This window comes from Meles meles, chromosome 9, assembly GCF_922984935.1.
Source record: "Meles meles chromosome 9, mMelMel3.1 paternal haplotype, whole genome shotgun sequence".
In the NCBI taxonomy this organism is placed as follows: Eukaryota; Metazoa; Chordata; class Mammalia; order Carnivora; family Mustelidae; genus Meles; species Meles meles.
Window position 1 is genome coordinate 54,613,334 of NC_060074.1, and position 22,181 is coordinate 54,635,514.

At 37.9% G+C, this 22,181-nt stretch overlaps 1 protein-coding gene across 2 annotated transcripts in view; it reads left to right on the forward strand.

Moving 5' to 3' along the window:
* Positions 1-22,181, forward strand: part of GPD2 (glycerol-3-phosphate dehydrogenase 2) — a 142,883-nt gene that overhangs the window by 69,847 nt on the left and 50,855 nt on the right. For both annotated transcript variants that reach the window (XM_046019365.1, XM_046019364.1), the window contains exons 4-6: positions 2,410-2,534; positions 3,806-3,903; positions 4,942-5,105. In XM_046019365.1, the coding sequence (XP_045875321.1) occupies positions 2,410-2,534; positions 3,806-3,903; positions 4,942-5,105 (387 nt within the window). The remainder of the gene's footprint in view (positions 1-2,409; positions 2,535-3,805; positions 3,904-4,941; positions 5,106-22,181) is intronic.

A 22,181-nucleotide genomic window follows, 5' to 3' on the forward strand; every position in this document is an offset into this window, starting at 1 on the left:
TATACTGTGACTGCAGTTACCATTCGCATAGGGAACTGTGCAATCAATAAGCTACACCGAAATTTAGTGGCCTAAAATGACCTTTGCTATCACACAATTTTGGTGGGTCAGGGATCTGGCCTTGCCTTACCCTGGGTTCTCTGGCTCTGAGTCTCCAATAGGATGCAGCGCCTCCTCGCCCTCCTGTAGTTGTTGGCAAGATTCACTTCCTCACTGGTTGTCCAATGGAGGCCTCAGTTCCTTGTGACCTGTGGCCTGGGGGCCTCCTTTAGTCACTGCTCTTAAAACATGATAGTCTCCTTCATCTTAGTAAGCAAGAGAGGGCAAGAGAGAGTGTGGGCAAGAGAGAGAGAGAGAGGAGTCACAGTCCTCTGTAACCTAATCAAGAAGTGACAGGTCAAAATTTTTGCATTCCGTTCATTAGAAGCAAGGTGCTAGGTCCAGTCCACACTTCTGGGTAGGGTGGGGATCAATGCTAGGAGGTGGGGAATACGGGGGGCAGGCCAGGGGCTGGACGGGAGGGCTCTTGCTCTCTCCTGTCCCTGCCTCTCGTGGGGCAGGTATCTTGGTGCCATGGCTTGGGTTCCAAGGTTAAATGAGGGGTATAGCTTAAATAATCTGGCTCTTAAATGCCCTTTGAAAGTCAGCTCCTCACTTGATCTCCACCTGAAGACACAATGGTGTGTATTAGCATTGGAAGAAGATCTCTCTGTTGGACTTCCTAAGAAAAGTGAAAAAGCTCACCAAGGCAAGCATTCTTAAGAGATTATAAATGTAATCTGGACTATGCAATTTTAGCTTTATGTACTGATTTTAATTTCTAGCCCAGACTAAGTTAAGTGTTCTCTGTATTTGCAAATCTAGCGCTTGCAAAACTGTGGCATACTGACCTCTCTCTGAGCTGGGAGCTGCTGGACAGCTTGGTCCATGCCAAATTCATTTCTAATGCCAGCACTTTGCCTGGCACTTACGTTCTCCATATTCTTTTAAAATATATGTGTTAACTTGATATATTTTTCTGTTTTTTTTTTTTTAATACATTCAGTACTGAATTTACTAAGCATATCTGATAGAGTTTTCACAGTCGAGACTTGGACAGATCTTTGTCTAGCATACATGCTACAAAAGTGTGACCTGGGGCTATAATACCTGTAATTTCTGTGTTATTTTTCTAGTCAGTTAGAGCATTAGCACTTTTGCCCTTGAATCAAAGTTCTCTCCTTCCAAATATTTTGTCCTTTGGAGTCAAGGGAATTGCCCTGATTTTATGATGACATTTGGGTACGATATTTAAACTGTTAAAAGTTATAAAAACAACCCTTTGGTATTAAATGTAATAAATGGCTCTGAATTGAATATATGCACAGATTCTCGTACATGAGCTGTGTGATCCCAAACTTTTCTGGTTACATATTCTCATTGTAATTGGACTCTGTGACATTCTCTCATCCCCTATGAGTATGCCAGGCACTGAAAATTTCTCATGACTTGGTGTTGGTAGATACGTTGCATCTTTTGAAGTTTGGGGTTTCATCTCTAACTAGTGTATGACACTCGTAGTTCTGTGGGTTCCTACCCAATCCTAAGAAGCAGGGATGGCTTTGTAAGAAAAGAAAACAAAACAAAGCTGGTTTCATCCCTAAGAGATTTATTGCAACCCTCAAAGAAAGGGGCAGGGACATGACTTCTAGAACCAACCTATCTTTGCTCAGCCTCACCTTTACCAAGAATCTTGTCTTGTCTTTACTCATGGATCCTCTGCACTGGGTTTATTTGTCCTGGCTTGTATTTTTCTGTGTAATTCTATAATACTGTGCTCGCACATCTTAGCCTATAAGTCCCTCCATATCAAAGGTTATTCTCTTCCTTCTTCTTCACTATTGATGCCTTTGGTCTTTTTTTTCCCCCAATTTTTACCCACTCTAACACCACCCCCCCCAGCAGCCAGCACATAGGAGGTCCGGTCTAGATTTACAGATGACATGTTAGAGTAGACTGGAGATGAGTGGCTGGGACGCATGAGTGACTTGTAGTGAGGGACGAATGTGAGTTCCACAAGGCTTCGACACAACACTGAGTTTACTACATTGGTCAGGATGGGTGCCAGGCTCTCCTTCGGCCGTCTAAATGCCCTGGAGTATGTTACTGCCATGAAATTGTACTGTAATATTTTCTAGTTGTGATTCATTCACAGTTTAATATGCTTCTAGTTCTGGTTTGAATTTTCCCCCAGGAAGAGGCTAAAATCTCTTCATTATAATATAGACAGTGTACTGCACTTTGAATACAAATTTCTCCATGTTCAGAGTAATTTTTCTTGTGATTGTCTCTACCCTGGAGAAGTGCCTTTAATGAATTACATACAAATTGTGTAATTTAAGAAGTTAATTTGGTTTTCTGGTTACACAGGACTAAAAACAGCCCTTGTAGAAAGAGATGATTTCTCATCAGGGACCAGCAGCAGAAGTACTAAATTGATCCATGGTGGTGTGAGATATCTTCAGAAGGCTATCATGAAGTTGGATATTGAGCAGGTAATTGTGTATGCTGGTTGTTAAACAAAAATTGCGACTTTGCTTTTTTCTACCCAATTAAATCTTTTTTTTTTTTTTATGGCTTTTAACATTTCTTCCTGTTGGAAATACCTATTTAGTGTGTATTCTGCTGGATTATCCTTCATGAAAGATGTGCTGGCACTTTCCCATAACGTCATGTTTATGGGTAATCAGGGGCTTTTTCCATGCAGGCATGTCAAGGCAGCAAATGTACAAAATCACGTTTGGATATGTTGCATTTTAACAATTGTGATGGTATGTTTGTTTGTTTTGCCAATGGCTATCCAATTGCTACTTTCCAGACAGTTTCAGAGGGGCCGTGTTGTAATACAGGAGTGTTAAATTGATCCTCTTCACTGTAACTGCTGTCATACGCTCATATTGCCACTGACATATTCTTAAGGAAAGGATGATCTGAGTCATGCTTTTCTTATGTCACACTTTATTGTGTCCAGTCTGCCACCATTTGAAAACTGCCAAGGCAGTGTGGAAGATGACATTTCCCAGGGGGTAAAAAAAAAAATTCAGCTGAACTCCCTATCTGCTTCTGGTACATGAAAAACACAGCAGTGTTAACTTGACATTGTCAGTTTCAAATGTGTCCTCTTTTCTTCCATGTCTCTTCGGCATCCTGATGGACGCAAAGAATAGAGCATAGGACCTAGAATCAGATGACTTGTGATGTGTTCCAGCTCCTTTACTCAAGGTCCAAGAGCCTCAGTTTTCTCATTTTTACATTAGTGTTATAATATTAATGCTGGCTTTTCAGAGAGGCATAATGGAGATGAAAAGAGTCAAGACCAAAGCTTTTTTGTAACCTATAAAATACTGGGCAGCTCCTAAGTATTATCTCTGCTTGTGTTAGTGGAGGCAAGGAGGGAACATTTAGTGTGAACTTGAACAATCTGTTATTTCTTACATGGGGAAATAGAGAGGACTGAGAAGGCCGACAATACAGAGAATGCAAGATAAATTGTTACAATAATCTTGTAACTCAAGTCAGGAAAAGATCTTACACCTGGGAACTCTGACAGCATGTTTTTCTCCTATGCAAATACAGTTAAGGTTTCTAAAAAATCTTTCAGGTTGACAGCATGATGTATTATTAGAAATTTGATTAGGAGGGAGCTATCCTCACTCAGAGGTAGAGAGGTTTCTGTGTATCAGTCGGTTGGCGGGGTGTCTACTTGCCATTTGAAAATATTATGATCTGTTACTGCCAAACTAATTTTCTCTGTTTTGCTTTTCAGTATAGGATGGTAAAAGAAGCCCTTCACGAGCGTGCCAACCTACTAGAAATTGCTCCCCATTTATCAGCTCCGTTGCCTATTATGCTTCCAATTTACAAGTAAGCCTTTTGATATCATCTATATAGTCTTTGCTTCACTGAGGTCAATAGAACAACACCGTTTTAATGGAAATAGTCCCTCAATGTATGTTTCTTAATGTACTTTCAACTGGTCCTAATCTCTAATCCTTTTCAAATGTTTGCCTTTGTTGTGTTTAAAAGTGTAGCTTTTCCTAAGTTACCCTTTTCTGACCCACCTCTAAAGGCTAGATCTTGAAGGCTGAGGAGGTTGTCTTCTGTGTTTATAATTAGTAGTTTCTTAACCCAGTTAACCGAGTCTCTCTAGAAGGGCAACTGCGTTTACAGTGGGGAACAGAGTGGGGGGGGCATTTGCAAACAAAAATGCCTAGTTGAAAGGTGTCCTGCTGCAAAATCTGAACCTTAACCATGTACCAACTCCAAGCCTAAACCTTTTTGGCTCATTTTAAATTTCCAAATTAACTACATTGAAGTTTGGTTTAGAGGTATCCGATTATACATTATAAAATCCAGTGTTCCTGATGTTGTTACAGTTATCCATGAACTTGCCTTAAGTCGGAACACAGGTAATATGAAGTAGCGGTTTATGCAGCTGCAAGGCACACGAGAGTTGTGAGTGCCTAGAAACAGCTTTGATCATTTTTGTCCATATTTTGTTGTAGATGGCTTAGGACGTTTTAAACCAACGAACCTCTCCCCTGGGTGCACATGACAGTCACCCAGGCTCCACCCTTCATCCACTTAAATAAGTCTCTAGACGTGTGAGGCCCAGGTATCTGTATTTATGGTTGGCACTCTCCAGGGAATTCTCATATGCGGCCAGGTCAAGAAGCACTGTCTTAGGAATGATTATTTAAAGTCTCACTGATTCATTTACTTACATAATTTAGCTCAGTTGGTGTCAAAAACTGTCATGCAGTTCCTCCAGTTTCTTTTGCAGTAAGTACACTTCTAGATATACATTGCTTTTCTTAAAGGAAAAGTATATTATAACTTAGTGGCATTCTGTAATGTTCTGCTCTGTGTCTCAAGAAACCTTTCCCCCTATTTATGCTGTAGGTGGTGGCAGCTACCTTACTACTGGGTAGGAATCAAGCTATATGATCTGGTTGCAGGAAGTAATTGCCTGAAGAGCAGTTATGTCCTCAGCAAATCGAGAGCCCTTGAACATTTCCCAATGCTCCAGAAGGACAAACTGGTAGGAGCAATTGTCTACTATGACGGTATGTGGTTTTTCTTTTAATAAGATACTTTTGTGACTCATGACCCGTTTAGTATGTTCTTGATGAGATAGTTTCACATTCTTAATTTTAATGCTGATCTCAGACGACACACAAACACACACCATTTTGCCTAATACTAGCTGAAAAACTACCTATGGCCCTTCGCTTTCAGTATTATTTGTTTTTGCATATTCTTTTTCTTCTTTCATTTCTACTTGTGTCTCATGGTTGGTTTGGTTCATTTTCCATCATTATGAATCTGGACCGCACCCACATGCCATTTAATTTGTTATATGTTTGCCAGCGAATACTTGCCTTATGAATATATTATAATGTTGAAGGCAGCTGAGGATGTTAGGTTTTCTGATGAAACCTCTATTTTCAAGGGGTTATAAACCTAGGAAAAATGCCCCCTGGGCTGAAATTGACATGTTTGTATTTTGCACAGGACACAATTCTTGAACATATAATTTATGTGATGAAGGTAGATGAATGAACATTGCATCTGTTAAACCAGAACCCCAATTTTTATTGCTTATTTTATTGTTGTTAAATGTTTTCTACCAGTAACATTATCTAATATCCATTTGCCATGTGTTCCATGTTCATTCTTTGTGTGTGGGGGGGTTGGGGGTGAGTGTATGTGAACAATATACTTTTTACACACTTTTATTGGAAGGAGCTAACCACTTAATATATCTCCAGATGGACCACAGTACAATACAAAACAAAACAGGAAGAGCCGTTTGTGAAATTTTACTATAGTTTTAAAGGGTGTATGGAATTGGAAAATAGTCCAGGGGTGGTATCCATTTATAAAAAAAATACCTGGACACAGATAATTAATCGTACGTGTTCAAAAAATCTTAAAAATTCTGAACACAAAGGACAGCTGAGGCTCTATAGCTTGGAGGGTTGTTTTTTAAACCCACTTATGTGATCTTTTGTATTTCAAGTTAGATATCTAAACTCTTAGCATGAAGAAATATTTTTTCTTGGTTTGTTTTCTGGGTTTTTTGTTTCTTTGTTTGTTTTTTTCAGGAGACATTGATGTTTATACTTCATATTATGGGATATCCCCAAGGCTACACCCACCTTTTTTCTCTTCTCAGTGTTAGATTTCTGAATCAATTGAGCTGTCTGTCATGCTTTCATGTACGAACGCAGAGTGTATATGCACAGAGGAGGCAACAGGGACAAACTCAAGAAAATGTCCTAGGAGCAACAATATTGGAAAAATGTTAAGGGTCTTAGACAAACATTAAAAGCTAGAAAATTCACAATTTACAGTGCCTTCCAGCATCTCTGCACCACAGGGGGGACACTTAACTATTTTTTTGGTACCCTTGATTGAGTCTACATGTTAAAGGACAACCTTAACTGTGAATTTGCTTTCTCTGCATCAGACCCTTAATGTTAATCCATTGTAGTTTAGTGGGTGATTATATTAAAGAGGTTTTTGGTCCAGGATTAGTAAGAAGGCATTCTGAAAATGGCATTCTTCCCATCCTGACAAGGAAGAGTTTGTGCCCTTTGCCTCACGTGACTCATTCCGCCTGCATAAACCCTCTCAAATACTTGGTCGTTTTCTTTACCGTGTGATGTAGCAAACACTAACTAGTTTTATTTTTTAGCTCATGTATATCTGATTCTCTTTGAGAAGACTGAGTGGATATCATATCTGAATTTGTGGTACCCTAGTTTTTTGTTGGTCTGATATTGTTAGGAATTACAGACTGTTGTTGATTCTATTTAGAGAAACCAAAGGAAGTCTTGTGCAGAAGGAATATTATTCAATTAGAAGCAAGAGGAAGAAAAATTTCTTTAAAATTGGTTTTCATACCTTGTTACAAGTTGCAAAATTATAAGTCTAGCAAGGATTATTGAAAAATACAAAAATTATTATTTAAAATAATTTCCATTTGGTATTTGAAGGTTGACTATAATAATCTTAAGTCTTGAGGGGGTGAAAATAATTGTATTCTAATCATTTGAAATATATGTATGTGTATTTACTTATATGTATGTGTTTATCCTTGTTCTGAAATGATACAGTCCAACTCTGTCATGCTTAAGGTGAGGCAAAACAAGAATGTGTAGCAAGGGGCGCCGGGGTGGCTCAGTGGGTTAAAGCCTCTGCCTTCGGCTCAGGTCATGATCCCAGCGTCCTGGGATCGAGCCCCACATCGGGCTCTCTGCTTGGCAGGGAGCCTGCTTCCTCCTCTCGCTCTCTGCCTGCCTCTCTGCCTACTTGTGATCTCTGTCTGTCAAATAAATAAATAAAATCTTTAAAAAAAAAAAAAAAGAATGTGAAGCAAGTGTAGTGTTATGGTTTCACAAATGTATCTTCAGATGGCGCAACTCCTGTTTTTCCCTATGGTGTGATGAGCAAATTAAATATCAATGAGGGAGTAAGGTAGAAAGGAGCAAATAAGTAAGGGCATTAGATGTGGTAAGTGTGTGCTCAAGAGAGAGGAAGGAATGCCTTACCCCTTGACCAAACAATAACATTATCATCCTGTCACCAAAGTATTTCAGAGAGGAAAAGGTACCTGAATATTTATTATTGCAAATGAGGTCTACATGTTGTAATTTATAACGTAAAACTTTCTTAACAAGAAAAAAAATTTCTTCTTTATAAATAATCATTATGAGAATGTGATAAGCTGCCCAAATAATTTCAAAATGCATTTGCGCTGCTTGAAATAACTGGTTTTTTGTTCCTTTGTTTTTTTCATTGAGAAATATTTATTGAGGTGAAATCCACATAACATAAAATTAACCACTTTAAAGTGACCAGAAATAACAATTTTTTTAACTCCAACAGAATCTTGATTATGGTGAAAACGTGGCACAAGTGAGGAAACTGAATTTCTAAATGCTGCAAGAAGTTTGGCTATCTAAAAAACTCTTATTAGGGGGCGCCTGGGTGGCTCAGTGGGTTAAAGCCTCTGCCTTCTGCTCAGGTCATGATCCCAGGGTTCTGGGATTGAGCCCCACATCGGGCTCTCTGCTCCGCGGGGTGCCTGCTTCCTCCTCTCTCTCTGCCTGCCATTCTGCCTACTTGTGATTTCTCTCTGTCAAATAAATAAAATATAAAAAAATAAAAATAAAAAATAAAAACTCTTATTAGTAATTCATTTTACAGTTACTTCAGCATCATTGAAAAGCGAAATATAATAGTGTGAAAATACAGTCTGTCTAGTAAACATTACCCTGAGCTTAGAACAGTGGCTTAGACAATCTTTAATGTTCCTCAACACTGAGATGGTAGGGCTGTAAGGTATCCCAGCTAAAGGACAAAATGTACAAAGATCAAAATAGTTTTCTTAATTATTCATAAGGATAGTTCATCCTACATAAATAGTTATGGCCATCGCATGTGGTTAAGGCAAAATGTATTCCTCCACTAAAGTCAATGAGGGCAATGAAATAAATCCCACATGCTTTTAAATGCAGTAATTGGAGTGGCTATTATGTGCTTGGCATCGGTGTGATCCATTGTCGTATTTTGTCGCTACACTGCTGAAAAACAAACTGACGCATATGGAGGAATAACTACCATCTTTTTCAGTGCAGACAAAGTAAATGTCAAATTTCTCAGAAAAATTCATATGGAATGAAAGTTGGGATAGGAAGTGACAGATCAGGTTATATTTTCTTCTTATCTTCTGTCAGAGAAAACATACAATCAACTCACTGGTTTTCTGAAGGAGACACAATCCCGGTCTTTCCTACCTGTTCCTTGCCATCTGCTCCCAGAAAGCCCTCAGCTGAATGCTGTCAATGGCCATTAGCCATCATAAGGTAGGGAAATTGGTGGCTAGTCCAGCTCTCCTAGGTCAGCAAGAACTATTTAAGGCGTGACAGGCTTGGGTGTCTCGGCGTGCTGGGAGGTATGAACAGCTCTAGAGGAGGTGCCAGTTTCCTAGGAACTTACTTTGTCTTCCTCTGTCAACTTGACTTCAGTCTTCCTGTTCCCAGAGTATGATCTTTGGTGCCATTCTAGTTGGACCCTAGTTATCCAATCCAGTGCACAGAAAATGAGATATAATTAAAATCATTAAATATTTAAAACCATTAAATACTGCCATTAAGCTTCTATAAGATGAAACTGAAGAACAAAATTACAGCTTTAAATTCTTCCTTCTGAGAACCAAGGTACTGACAGAAAGAGAGCTCTGTTATTTCATACCCAATGATGTCCTCAAGTATTCCTTAAGCACATATGAAGATAGCTACCTACAGGAAATTTCATTAGGTTTCCTAATGTAAATAAAAGTTGGTCATATCCATGTTTCCGAGGGGGAATTAAAGCCCAGTGTTCACTGGAATATTCATTTTTATTCCAGCCTAAAACTCAACAGCATACAAATAGATGAATTCAGCTCGTGAGAGAGCAAAGCCAATTTAATCTCTGGCTCCCCTGAGGTAAATGTAGTTCACGGTCCTGCCCCCCCTCAACCTCAGCTATAATCCCTGGCTCCTGGAGGTAAAAATGCACTGAAGTGAGGAAAATTCTGCAGCGGGATATAATGATCCAAAATGACAGGGACAATAATGACAATGAATTTCATGTCTCCCAGTCATGAGCCGGAGATGCTTGACTAGGCTGACTTATACAATTAAATTGTTACAGGTGCAGCGGGAGATGCAGTTAGCTGTGTGCTTTGGGGAATGGGGCCTCTGGCAAAAGGCATATCGCAGAATCCAGACTCTTTTGTTAGGGACAAACTATTACTCCTCTAGGACACATGTCCACAATTGTATACTTTAATGAAAGAAATCCTGGGTTAAAGACAAGTCTTTTAAAGTGTTGATTTTATCTACTTCGGAAAGCTAAAAGAAAAAATCAATTACCCAGTACCACAAAGGTGATTTTTTTTCCCCTTTTTTGGTCTAATGGTTTTGTTTTTGTTTTTCCTTTGACTTCCTGGAGCAGAAGTCAGATCTAAAGATGTTGCCTTTAATTCCCACTTATAATAATATTTGCAAATGCAATCGTTGAGCTCATTGGGTGTTAGCAACTTTATATTGGACAGACACATTAATTTCTTCAGAGTAACAGAAATTACCAAATGAATAATAACCAAATGATGCAGATGTACAAACAAAACAGAGTACCCTTATGCAAGTTTGGGTCCTGTGCTCCTTAATACAATTCTGGGAGTGCTGCTACGTTGCAACCTAAAGTGGACCGTGTGAGTTGTGTGGAGTGCTCAGGAGCAACCACTAGATGTAGAAAGAACAGAGTAGAATCTCTACTTGGCTACATTATTATTATCAAATTCCTTATAACAATCGGTTTCTATCTATGGTTCAAATGTCTGTAACATGTAAGCACAAAGATATATATATATATATATATGTGTATATATACATATACATATATATGTAAATACAGTAGTGCAGGTATGCAGTTTATCAAAAATTACATATTGAGGTTATATGCTGACATTTACTTTACTTTTGGGACCCTAGACTTAATTTTTCTTTTTTGAACCACTGGGCTAGTAATTTGTCATCATTTTATGTCTTTGATAACTGACTAATTTGAATGTTTTCGAGGGAAGATGTATTTGGCTAGAGGAAAAATTCCTCTGAAAGAGTAAACATCACCAAATCCATCCCTTCATTTCTCAAGGCCCAATGTCTATGAACTTTAATTGAGTGGTCTAGAAACTGTCGACAAAGAGGGAGTGTTATCTTGGGGACTTCAAGATAATCAAAATTTGTCATGATACATTAAAACCTGTTTATTGTTTTTATTTTTATTTTCCATCTTGAAAATAACATAAATTCATTTTACAATATAAAATAGTTGTATTTGCCAATAATTCTCAAGGCTCCTAACCCTTTTTTCAGATCCTTATTATTGTACACAATGAACTTTAAAATTATGTAAATACTGATACATATAAAAGAATGCATTTAACGTACATATAAAGACCCTAGAATCCATAGGCAACCTGCAAATTGAGAACAGTACCAATACATTGAGGCTATTTGTGACTTCAAATTATGAATATTCCCCATTGCATCCTCTTCGCTGTTTTCTAGAAATTACTGCCATTATGAATTTTATTATTAGAGCTCCCTCTCTCCCTTTTTTATCTTATGTAAATATACTTGAAAACCTGTTGGTTAGTTTTGTTTTTAAGCGTTGTAAAAGTATAATATGTTGTGTAAATCGATATAAAGACTTTGGAAAATGAACACTTCTAATAAAGTTAAGCATATGCATATCTTGTGAGTCAGTAATTCTGCTATGAAATATATACCTCAGAGAAACTCTAACACCTGTCCACCGGAACATATGTACAGAAAAATGTATTGCAGCAGCCCAGGGTATGGTTTCAAAAAGGGAAGTAATTCAAATATCCATCCAGAGACAAGTGAATAAATTACCCGCTTATTTGTATAAGGAAGTAAAACAGCATTAGGAGTGAGTGAACTCAGCTACACTGAACACCGTGGATGAGTCTTAGAAAACAAATGTTGGAAATGGCATGACAGCTCATCTCACAATTTCAAAGCATTACAATCATACTGGTAAATTGCTTTCCAAAGTGCTGTAGCGTAGTTAAAACAATCAGCAGTATGGAAGTACATGATTTAGGCTTACAAACTTTATTGAGTTTTGAGCCGCACATTACACATCTGTGAATATAGGCCTTTAACACCTCACTCATCGTGTATTTTGAGACTTAAATGATTTAATAAATGTAACGTAACTTTATAAGCATAAACATCATTGAAATATTAAATGTTTTATTTGGGTCAGTTTTATGGATATTCTATAGTCCACCGGATTTCTACTTTTCATGTCACAAAACAAAGTATCTGTTCCACCTAGTCTCTTTATATGTATAAAATTTGCAGATTCTTACAGAAAAGAAGTTTGCAAAACACTCTCAGGAGTAAGGAAAATTTTGTGCATATAGGTATGCTCCAGTTAAGCATATAATCTTTGAAACTGAAGGGTTAGAAAGTACATTTTAGAAGAACTTACCCTAAAATTATCTACCTCTTAGACATTGATCTAGAACGTATTTAATATTTCTTCTTGTGTTTATGTAGTTCACACGTTACAAGTTACAAGTTACAAGTTAAATGAAAAATTTTTATCTTGATTTTCCGCTGTAGTCTTTTCCATTGTATTTTTCCTCTTGCTTTCTGTGAGCTAGATAAATGAAATTGACATCATTGCTCATATAGCAGGCATTTTTTTTTTTTTTTGCCCCTGAATTCTGCCTTTTTGCTATTCAGTGTATCTAGATACCAACGAATGCTAAATGAAGTTTGACATGTACCCCTAAGAAACAAAAGTTATAAATTGTGGCTTCAAAGGAAACCTTGAATAAATAGGACACATTTGTGTCCACCCGGGCTAACATCTAACATATGCTTTAGCTTCCTGATGATGAGACAGAGCGAAATAGCCCCTGGCAAAGTTTGCAATTGTTTATTGCTCACTTGCCCAGCGTGTATTAAATACCAAGCTTTCATCCCCTTACAATTAGTTTTTGAGAAAATCAAAAGCACACAAAAATAGATTTGATCAGGGGTAGCAGACTGAGATAGCAGTAGTCATCTGTATTCTACCCTGTATTTGCAAGCTTAAAAACAGTGCAAAATAGTAGGATATATACGCATATAAATTTTTGAGCAGATAATTCTGGTGGGTTCACAGTAAGCCAACTGTCTCACACTCTGTTGCTCAACTGACCTATTGTCTTTTCCATTGAAGTATAGTTGACACACAATGCTACATTAGTTTTAGGTGTATCCCAATTGAGTTTTTTATAAAAGTGATGCAGGATCAAAGGCAAAAGCTATTGTATCAAAAATCTCCATGCCTTCTTCCTCCCAATTTACTCATCCATCCATCCATCCATCCATCCATCCATCCATCCATCCATCTTATTTATTTGTTTATTTTTTATTTTCCAGACATTGTTCCTGGCATTAGGATCAAATACAACAAAGACAAGGGTTCTTGGGCGCCTGGGTGGCTCAGTTGGTTAAGTGGCTGCCTTTGGCTCAGGTCATGATCCCAGTGTCCTGGGATCTAGCCCTGCATCAGGCTCTCTGCTCAGCAGGGAGCCTGCTTCTCCCTCTCACTCTGCCGGCCACTCACCCTGTTTGTGCTCTCTCTTTCTCTCTCTCTGTCAAATAAATAAAGAAAATCTTTAAAAAAAAAAAAAAAAAACAAAGACAAGAGTTCTGAGGTTTCACGTTTTCAGAGAGTTTAGTGCATATATGCCAGGTATCGTGCCGAACACATGGTCCCTACGACAAACAGTGTTTTACGTTTGTGTAGCAGAGTCTTGTTTTCAAAATTTTTTTCTCATAAATGATCTTTGTGGGCCCAGCTCAGTGTGTATGCTGGAATGAGGTATTATGGTCCCTCCTCATTTTACAGGGAAAGGAGAATCATAGACAGTACCTGGATCAGTATTTGGACATGGGGGATGTGAAAGTTTGTTTTGTTTTGTTTGTTTGTTTGGGCTAAACAGAAAAAGAACTTTTCCAAAATGTAGATTGTAACACTATGCCTTCTTTTAGCTACCATTCGGTTTTAAGTGTGTCACACGCTAACAAAAAACAGCTCAATCGTTCAACAAAGTATACACATTTTTATTAAGGGAAAATTCTAACGTATGTAGTAGGAAAAAAAAAAGATAAAATGAACTTCCAGTTTGAACACTTAGAAACTCATGGCTAAACCTCATCTATATTCTTAAATACTCTCCCCTGCCCTCCAGATAGGTGTACAACATATTGATTTGACAATTCTGTGCCTTACTCAGTGCTCACCATGGTAAATGTAATCACCATCTGTCACATGCAACATTATTGAAGTATTATTGACTATATTGCTATAAATACAACATTTTCACCTCTGTGACTTTTTAATTTTATAACCACAAGTGTCTTCTCTTAAATCCGTTGTTAAATACTTTTTCAAAATACAGCCACATCTAAAATGTTTTAAAAACAATTTCTTAGTATCAGATAACCATTCATGTTCACATGTCCCTGATAGTCTCATAACCTTAATTGGATCCTGATTTAAAAAATCCACCCATTAAGCCGCTACCTTCGGCTCGGGTCATGATCTCAGGGTCCTGGGATCGAGTCCCGCATTGGGCTCTCTGCTCAGCAGGGAGCCTGCTTCCCTCTCACTCTCTCTGCCTGCCTCTCTGCCTACTTGTGATCTCTCTGTCAAATAAGTAAAAAAAAAAAAAAAAAAAAATTAAAAAAAAATCCACCCATAAAACAAATAAAATCCTCATTAAGGTTTATGCATGCCAATAAAATCCCTTTTAACTAACAGGCTTCCCATCCCTTCCTTTGTTTTCTTCTTCATTCAACAGTACCTTTGTATTTTCTGTATAAGTGGCAGTTAGGTTTATTCCAATAATCTGTTGTTGCATAAAAACACCTAAATTTAGTGGCTTAAAATATTAGTATACTCTCTCGAAGTTCTGAAGAAAGAGAACTCAGCTGACTGTTTCCTGCTTGGTATCCTTCAAATGGTCAACGAAATGGCTGCTGAGGCAGGAGCTCTAAAATTTTCTTACTTACATGTATGGCTTCTGGGCTGTGAAGACTGGACAACTTGGGAGCTCGCCCAGCATCTCTCTCTTTCTCTGTCTCTCTCTCTCTCTCTCTCTCACCGTGGGTTTTCCACGTGGTTAGCTTGGACTTTCTCACAGGGTAGTGAGATTCCTTCGTGGTGGCTGGCTGACCACAATAGCATACCAAGTGACCAAGGCATAAATGCAAGATTTCTTCAGATCGAGCCTTGGAAATCACACAGTGTCACTGTTAAAGTGTTGTTAAAGTGAATCACAGGGACAGCCCAGATTTAAAGGATAGGACATTACAAAAGTAAAAAAAAAAAAAATAGCAGCATAGTTTATCAGTGAGAGGAGGGGCATCTTTGGTGACTGGCCACAAGGAGGCTGGATCAGATTGTTTTGTCAAAAATACCTGATAAGTGATGGTGTGAATTTCCATTACACATCTTTCTGCTACTGCTTTTTTCTTTTTTTTTAATCAGCCATTGTAATCATTGTCTAGATCAGTAAGAGTATTACATTAGATATTAAGGGGTTACAAAATGGTGGGCTTCCGGCGGTCTTTCCAACTTCATTTATTAGTGGGATTGCTTACAATTTCCCTACTTTACCCCTTTGCGTACCTTGAGGTGCATTTTATATAAAATGTGATAAAATGATGGAGTCTTTCCACTTACACTCGTTTTCAAAAAATAATGTCGGCGTTTTGGCGTTCTTCAAATGTGATGAAATATGTTTGGATTATCAATTAAACTCATGATTTAAATATATTTGATATGTGTTAGTCGATTATTCATGCCCAAATTGCCTTACCTCTGGTCTGTGGGCACCTCCTCAATGTGGCTCTAGGGCCCTTTTACATATGCTGTCAATGGTCTATGATGACTTTCATGCCATCTGCTACAAGACATTTCAGGTTCATCCTGAACCCTTTCTGCCTGAGACCTGGAGACAATAGTTTCTCCAATAAATCTTGACTCCTTCCTGAGAATGGTAATTAGAGGCCATAATCTATTTGCTGTGGGTGTTCACTGTTATTGATTAGTCATGATTTCTAGGCCTTTCAGTAGAAAAAGTTAAGAAAATGTTTTTGTTTGAAGAAGACAAACATGATGAATTCTTAGACATAATTTTACTTCAAATTCAGGAGTACCTGACTTTTATTTCACCTCATCAGTCATACCTCCAAAAATATTATTTCTGAAACCAGTTTAAGATTTTTTGTTGTTGCGGTTTTATTATTACTGCTGTTGTTGTTTGTAGTGTACGTTCCAATGGGGATATAGATACAAATTACTGTCTTTTAAATCTACTTGAAAGAGGGGCACCGGGGTGGCTCAGTGGGTTAAAGCCTTGCCTTCAGCTCCGGTCATGATCCCAGCATCCAGGGATCGAGCCCCGCATCTGGCTCTCTGCTCAGTAGGGAGCCTGCTTCCTCCTCTCTCTCTGCCTGCCTCTCTGTCTACTTGTGATCTGTCTGTCAAATAAATAAATAAAATCTTTAAAAAAAATAAATAAATCTACTTGAAAAAGTTCTTATCAGTGTGGGTATGCCATCTACTTAGTACAACAAATCAATTTAATTTTGTTTTAGATTATTAGGGATCAGGGCACCTGAGTAGCTCATTTGATTAAGCATCCAACTCTTGAACTCAGGTCTTGATCTCAGGATTGTGAGTTCAAGCACCATGTTGAGCTCCACACTGGTCATAAAGCCAACCTAGATTACTTTTTTAAAGCTGTGTTTTGTTTAATAATTATGTAAAACTACAAGGTTTCAAAGTAAAAAAACAGAAACAAGGACTGTTCAAATAAGGCTCACTTCTTTGTTTCTTCTACCCTATTCCCTCCTTTTCAAAGATGACTTTTTTTAATTAATTAATTTATTTTTTCAGCGTAACAGTATTCATTGTTTTTGCACAACACCCAGTGCTCCATGCAATACGTGCCCTCCCTATTACCCACCACCTGGTTCCCCCAACCTCCCACCCCCGCCCCTTCAAAACTCTCAGGTTGTTTTTCAGAGTCCATAGTCTCTTATGGTTCGCCTCCCCTCAAAGATGACTTTTTTAAAAAGAATTTTAGTATATCCTTTCATTGTGCACATGTGTATGTATGCGTGTGTATATTATACATATATTTGTATATTTTCCCTCTACCATTTCTTTTTTTTTTAAATGATATTTTATGTATTTATTTGAGAGAGAGAGCATTTGCAGGAGCAGGGGAGGGGCAGAAGGAAAAGGAGAAGCAGACTTCCACTAAGCAGGAAGCCTGGCCCGACATGGGATGGATCCCAGGACCCAGGACTTGATCTCAGGACCCAGAGAAGGCAGATGCTTAACTGACTGAGCCACCCAGGCACCCCCCTCTCTACCATTTCTTAGCTAACAATAGTATCTTGCATTTGTCACCTAATGTAGCAACTATTTAATTCCACAGTAGTATAAGGAAGCACCGAGTTTTGAAAAGGTGAATTTAAAAAGCATCTAGGACCCATGTTTCATGAAATTAAATTTTATACACATGTTAGCTCTTAGATCAAAATATACCCATCACTACAGCCTTATCCATCATTAAGCCATGTTTTCAAGTTGCTCTTCTTCTGTGAATGAAAAGTGAAATCTTAATTTCCTTGGATACCACAAAACAATAGCATATCCATTACTTTTATCTGCATGGAGAGCTTAAAATTAGGCTGTCTCGAATGCTATCATTATCATTTTGTAAAATATGCTCTATTTGTTTAAATTTGCTAGAAACCTAGTTCATATCATCTGCTTGTGTTGAATGCCAATCTGTTTGGTCAGACTAAATGTTCATGTTAATTATAGTCTTTTAAGTAGATTTGCCTGTGTTATCCTAAACATGAAATTATATATTTCTCAGTAAAATTTTACTTTTATTTTCTATATGTTAATGGTACACTTAAAAATACTTAGACATGATACTAATTAATTGTAGTTTGCAGTTAAGATATAAAAGTCAGAAGGGTATTCTGCTTTTTTATAGACATTAGGAAAATACATGCCCAAGAAATGTAAGCCATAGTTCAATATGCAGTATATTGAAACTTAAAAATCCCTTATCCAGGGCAGTTTTCTCAAAGTAATTCTCCTTCAGAAATATAATCCTATAGGTTACATTTGGAAGAAGGGGAGAAGGAAATAATTGCTCTTGGCATAGGGGGAAATAAGTAGGAAATAAAAAGCTATAATGATTGGTCTTCAAGTACTGATTTTCTTGCTACTTGATCATAGGACAGCATAATGCCTCAAATATCTGTTGGCAGAGCCCTTAGATACCCCCCTGATCTACCCACTCTAGCATGTTTTCCAGCATTATTTCAAGGGGATCAAGAGTCTTTGCCCAGATAAATGTTTAGAAAAGAGAGAGGAAAAAAACAACATTGAAATTCACTTTGGAGTTCGTGCCCAACACGCAATAGCTTTCTTAGTGTAGTGGAAAGCCAAGCTGGTGTCTAGCCTCACAAGAAACAGCAGTAATAAAAACATTTCTGCAGTCCCACACTTTAGTTTCAACTACCAATTCTACAGCCAAGCCCTGGTGACATAATATAGAAAAACTGAAAAAAAGTCAATGGTACATAGTTCTTATAAATAAAACTAACACCTTAGTAGCTTATATTTTCTGGAACCAAATAGAACACTGTATTAGGATGTGAATTTCAAATGGGTTTCATTATTACTATTAATACTTACCCATATCGCACTTTGTATTAAACACCCCTTAGATCATTATATCCACCCACAGAAAACATGAACCACGCAACACCTACTTTTTTTTAACTTAGCTCTGCATGCATGCACACGCATGCACGTGCGCGCGCACACACACACACAAACTAACTTCCCATGCAGCTTACATAACTACTGCTCCCTTACTATTCAAAACCGAAGAGCTATGTTTGCATTCAATAGAAAAGTTAGACCAAGGGGCGCCTGGGTGGCTCAGTGGGTTAAAGCCTCTGCCTTCAGCTCAGGTCATGATCTCAGGGTCATGGGATCAAGCCCCGCATCCGGCTATCTGCTCAGCGGGGAGCCTGCCTTCCCCTTCTCTCTTTGCCTGCCTCTCTGCCTGCTTGTGATTTCTGTCTGTCAAGCAAATAAAAATAAAATCTTTAAAAAAAAAAAAGAAAAGTTTGACCAATATGTATGTAATTTGCTATCTATTCGGAAGAAGAAGGCTTTGAGAAGAAAATGATGAAAGAAAACAGTAAATAGATGAACTATCAGATTAGAAGAAAATCAGATAAGTTGTACTTTATATCTTTATGTCAGAGATAATTAACATATAACTCTTAATTAAGATGGGATGGGTAATTCCAAAACCTCTCAGGAAACCAGAAACTCCATATTTTCCAAAGAGTTTTAAATCCTTGCATGTTTTAACATGATAAATACAACAATGAGCGCCCTTGGTGATTCATGCAGTTTTACTTTCCTTCACAGAGGACAGAGTTTGAAAGACAACTGAGAAGAGGCTTCAGAAAGTTCTCTTGGTAATTTTCAGGTAGCACTGTGAGCTACCTGAAATCTGTTTTTATAAAAGAAGGAGAGTAAATACGTTATTGTTGAAAAAAGTAATCTAAATAAAGTCAGGAGAAATTCACTGTTTCTACCCCCTAAACGGAATAAAATTAATCCAAATTCTCTTTTTCGACAATAGCCTCTTCAAACAGCCTCTTCAAGCAGTATTTTAAAAAATAAATAATAGTGCACACTAGTTATAAGAAGTATATATTATATAAAACAAGATTAATATATATTTTTACTTTTACCTCTATCTTCTACTTGCATATTTCTTTTTCGAATCTTACTTTTCAGTAAGACTGGGATCTTCCTAATCCTTAAGTGTGAATAAAGAGAAAAACATTTCTCCCTCAGTCAAATCTTTTTTTTTTTTTTTAAGTAACAACAGACCCTATTTAAAAGTCACTAAGCATAAGTATAATTAACAAACATATTGTAATAAACTTACAATTTAGAGTAATATTTTAAAATATAAAGTCTAGATGCAATTAAATGCCTCATTCACTAAGGTTTAATTATTTTCATTTGCTACATTTGTTGCTTTAATGTAACTAACTTTGCTCCTTATTCTCGCCCTTCCCCAAATGTGGATAGAATTGATTCGCACCAAAATTTTAATTTAGACAACATTTACCTAAATTTCTCTGCTTTTGATTATTAAAAATCTTTCGTCAGCAAGCCTTGGGCTGCTTCTAGGTGTTATTGGGGACCTTCTGTGTGCAGGGTGGGTGACTGAACCCCCCCATCTCTAGTGTTCCTCATCCGTCAGATTTCGAGTAGGTACTTTACCCTCATTATTTGTACTTCTTGAGCTACAAATGTCAGACTATTTCCCCCTTTTAATTCATTTTGAATTTTGGCATTTAACCATTTTTCACAGATACTGAACTTGAAATTTTAGAGACAGTGAAGAACTAGATCCTATCAGCTCTTTTATTGAAATGATCCTACTGGCTGCATCAGCAGATACTGGAGAGCAGTACCTTCCAGAAACCAGAGAAACCAAGTGGCAGAACAAGTCACAGAAATTCTGAGCATAACCAACAAAGTGATAGGCATGTAGAAGGCTATGGAACAGTTGAGAGCATGTGAGGAAAAATATTCCCTTATTGCCACCTCTACCAGCTGCATTTGATACAATTTGAGAAATTGTATTTTGTCTCGAATTGGACAGAGTCACACATGAAAAAAGGTGCTCTAAAGATTTTCCCGACTCACCCTGAAGGAGAGCTATAGCACTTTGTGCGGGGCAGGGGTCTGCGTGCGGGTCTCGAAGTTGCCCCCAGACTTTCAAATCACTCCTCCTCTGGCTCCACAAGAAGGGAAGTCTCCAAGGGCTGAAGGAGGCAGGCTCTGAGCATGGACTGCTTCTCTGTGGTCAGGAGGTCCGGGACCACTGTCATTGCTTTCAGTTTTCTTTGTGTTCAAATCAAAACAGGAGTCCTCCAGAAAATCCTGTACCATTACAGCCCCTGGGAGCACTTCGATAGATCGTGGTGGCCTCTCTGTTGTACATTCAGTTAGTCTATTAGCGGGAAATAAAAGCTGAGCAGTCTTATTTTCCATCAACTCCTGAGCTATGAGATCTCCTGAAGGAATGTTGGAGAAGGGCATGAAAGGAGGAACTGAATTCGTGTCTCCTGTTTCTGCTGCTGAAGCTGCTGCTCTGATTTGCAGGGCTTTCTTGCTCATCATCCCACCTTTTCATCCATTCAAGACTCTGATGTTGTCAGGAGGGCCTCAGGTCTGGCTCTTTTAACTCCTGCTTGGTTTTGATCCATCAGCCCTCTAGAAGTGAGTGGAAAGCCCCAGGATGTGAAAAGGTGGTTTCCATGTTAGACTGCTGAACTCCCTGACGGATGATTCTTGGGAAGAATTTGAAGGAATGTTGATGTGTGTTACTTCGGAGTTGAAGGGCGCCTTCTACAGGCCTAGGCTTGCAGTTGTGTTATGGCTCTGCCTGTGTAGCCTCCAAAAATCAATGTGAATGCTTTCTAGTTTTCTTTTCTTTAATTCTGTACTCTATTCTTCCTTAAGTTTGGCCTTAACATTTTAGTGTTGGGATGTTTGGCATGACTGTACGGAAGCAATAGCTTGCATAGCGAGTTGAAATAATGGGATTCATTATGAAGATTCGTGTCATTCTAGATAAGATAGTATTCTTTGTTGTTGTTGTTGTTGTTATACGACTAGCAATTTTATTTATTTACCTACTCTGCATATCATATCTTAGCACTATATCTATAGGTACTAGAGATATAAGAATTACACAAAATATTTCCTCCCCTCAGAAAGCTCTTTGACTGTTGGAGGATACAGACAAGCAAACAATGATTTTTTTAATACTGTGCAAGATATTCTGTGAGAGGCACACACCTAAGGTCGGGGATCTAGAAAAACTCCTTTGAGTAATAATTTGCTAACTTTAAGAATGTGCAGTATAACCAGGTCAAGTCAGTGGCAGAGGTTGGGGGGTGGGTATTCAAGATCTAGAGCACATATTTGAGTAATTAATAGGAGAGTCTTGGATGAGATTTTATGCTGTTGTGAAGGAAAGGAACGGGGGCTGAGAGTGGAAACATAGGAAAGAGAAAGTATAATACATGGGCCGGTATCCATCTCTTTGCTCACACTTCCTGAACAACTCCAGTATCCACTAACTAGGTTTTCTTTCTTTCTTTTTTTTTTTTTTTTGATAGTTGTTTTTGTGGCTTGACTTTTCTTTGTTTCTATGCCTGCCCTTTTTGGTCTTTTGTTAAAGCCTCCTCAGTTTGAAAGTGAATTAATAAACTAATGTCAAATGTTTTCCAAATTCTGTTTTAAGAATAATCTAGATCTTTTCAAACTTGAGTAATGTGGGCTGTAAAAAATCTGTAACTGCCCAACTGGTTTATGTCAACATTTTGGAAAGAATATCAGTCTTTAAAATGGTGTTA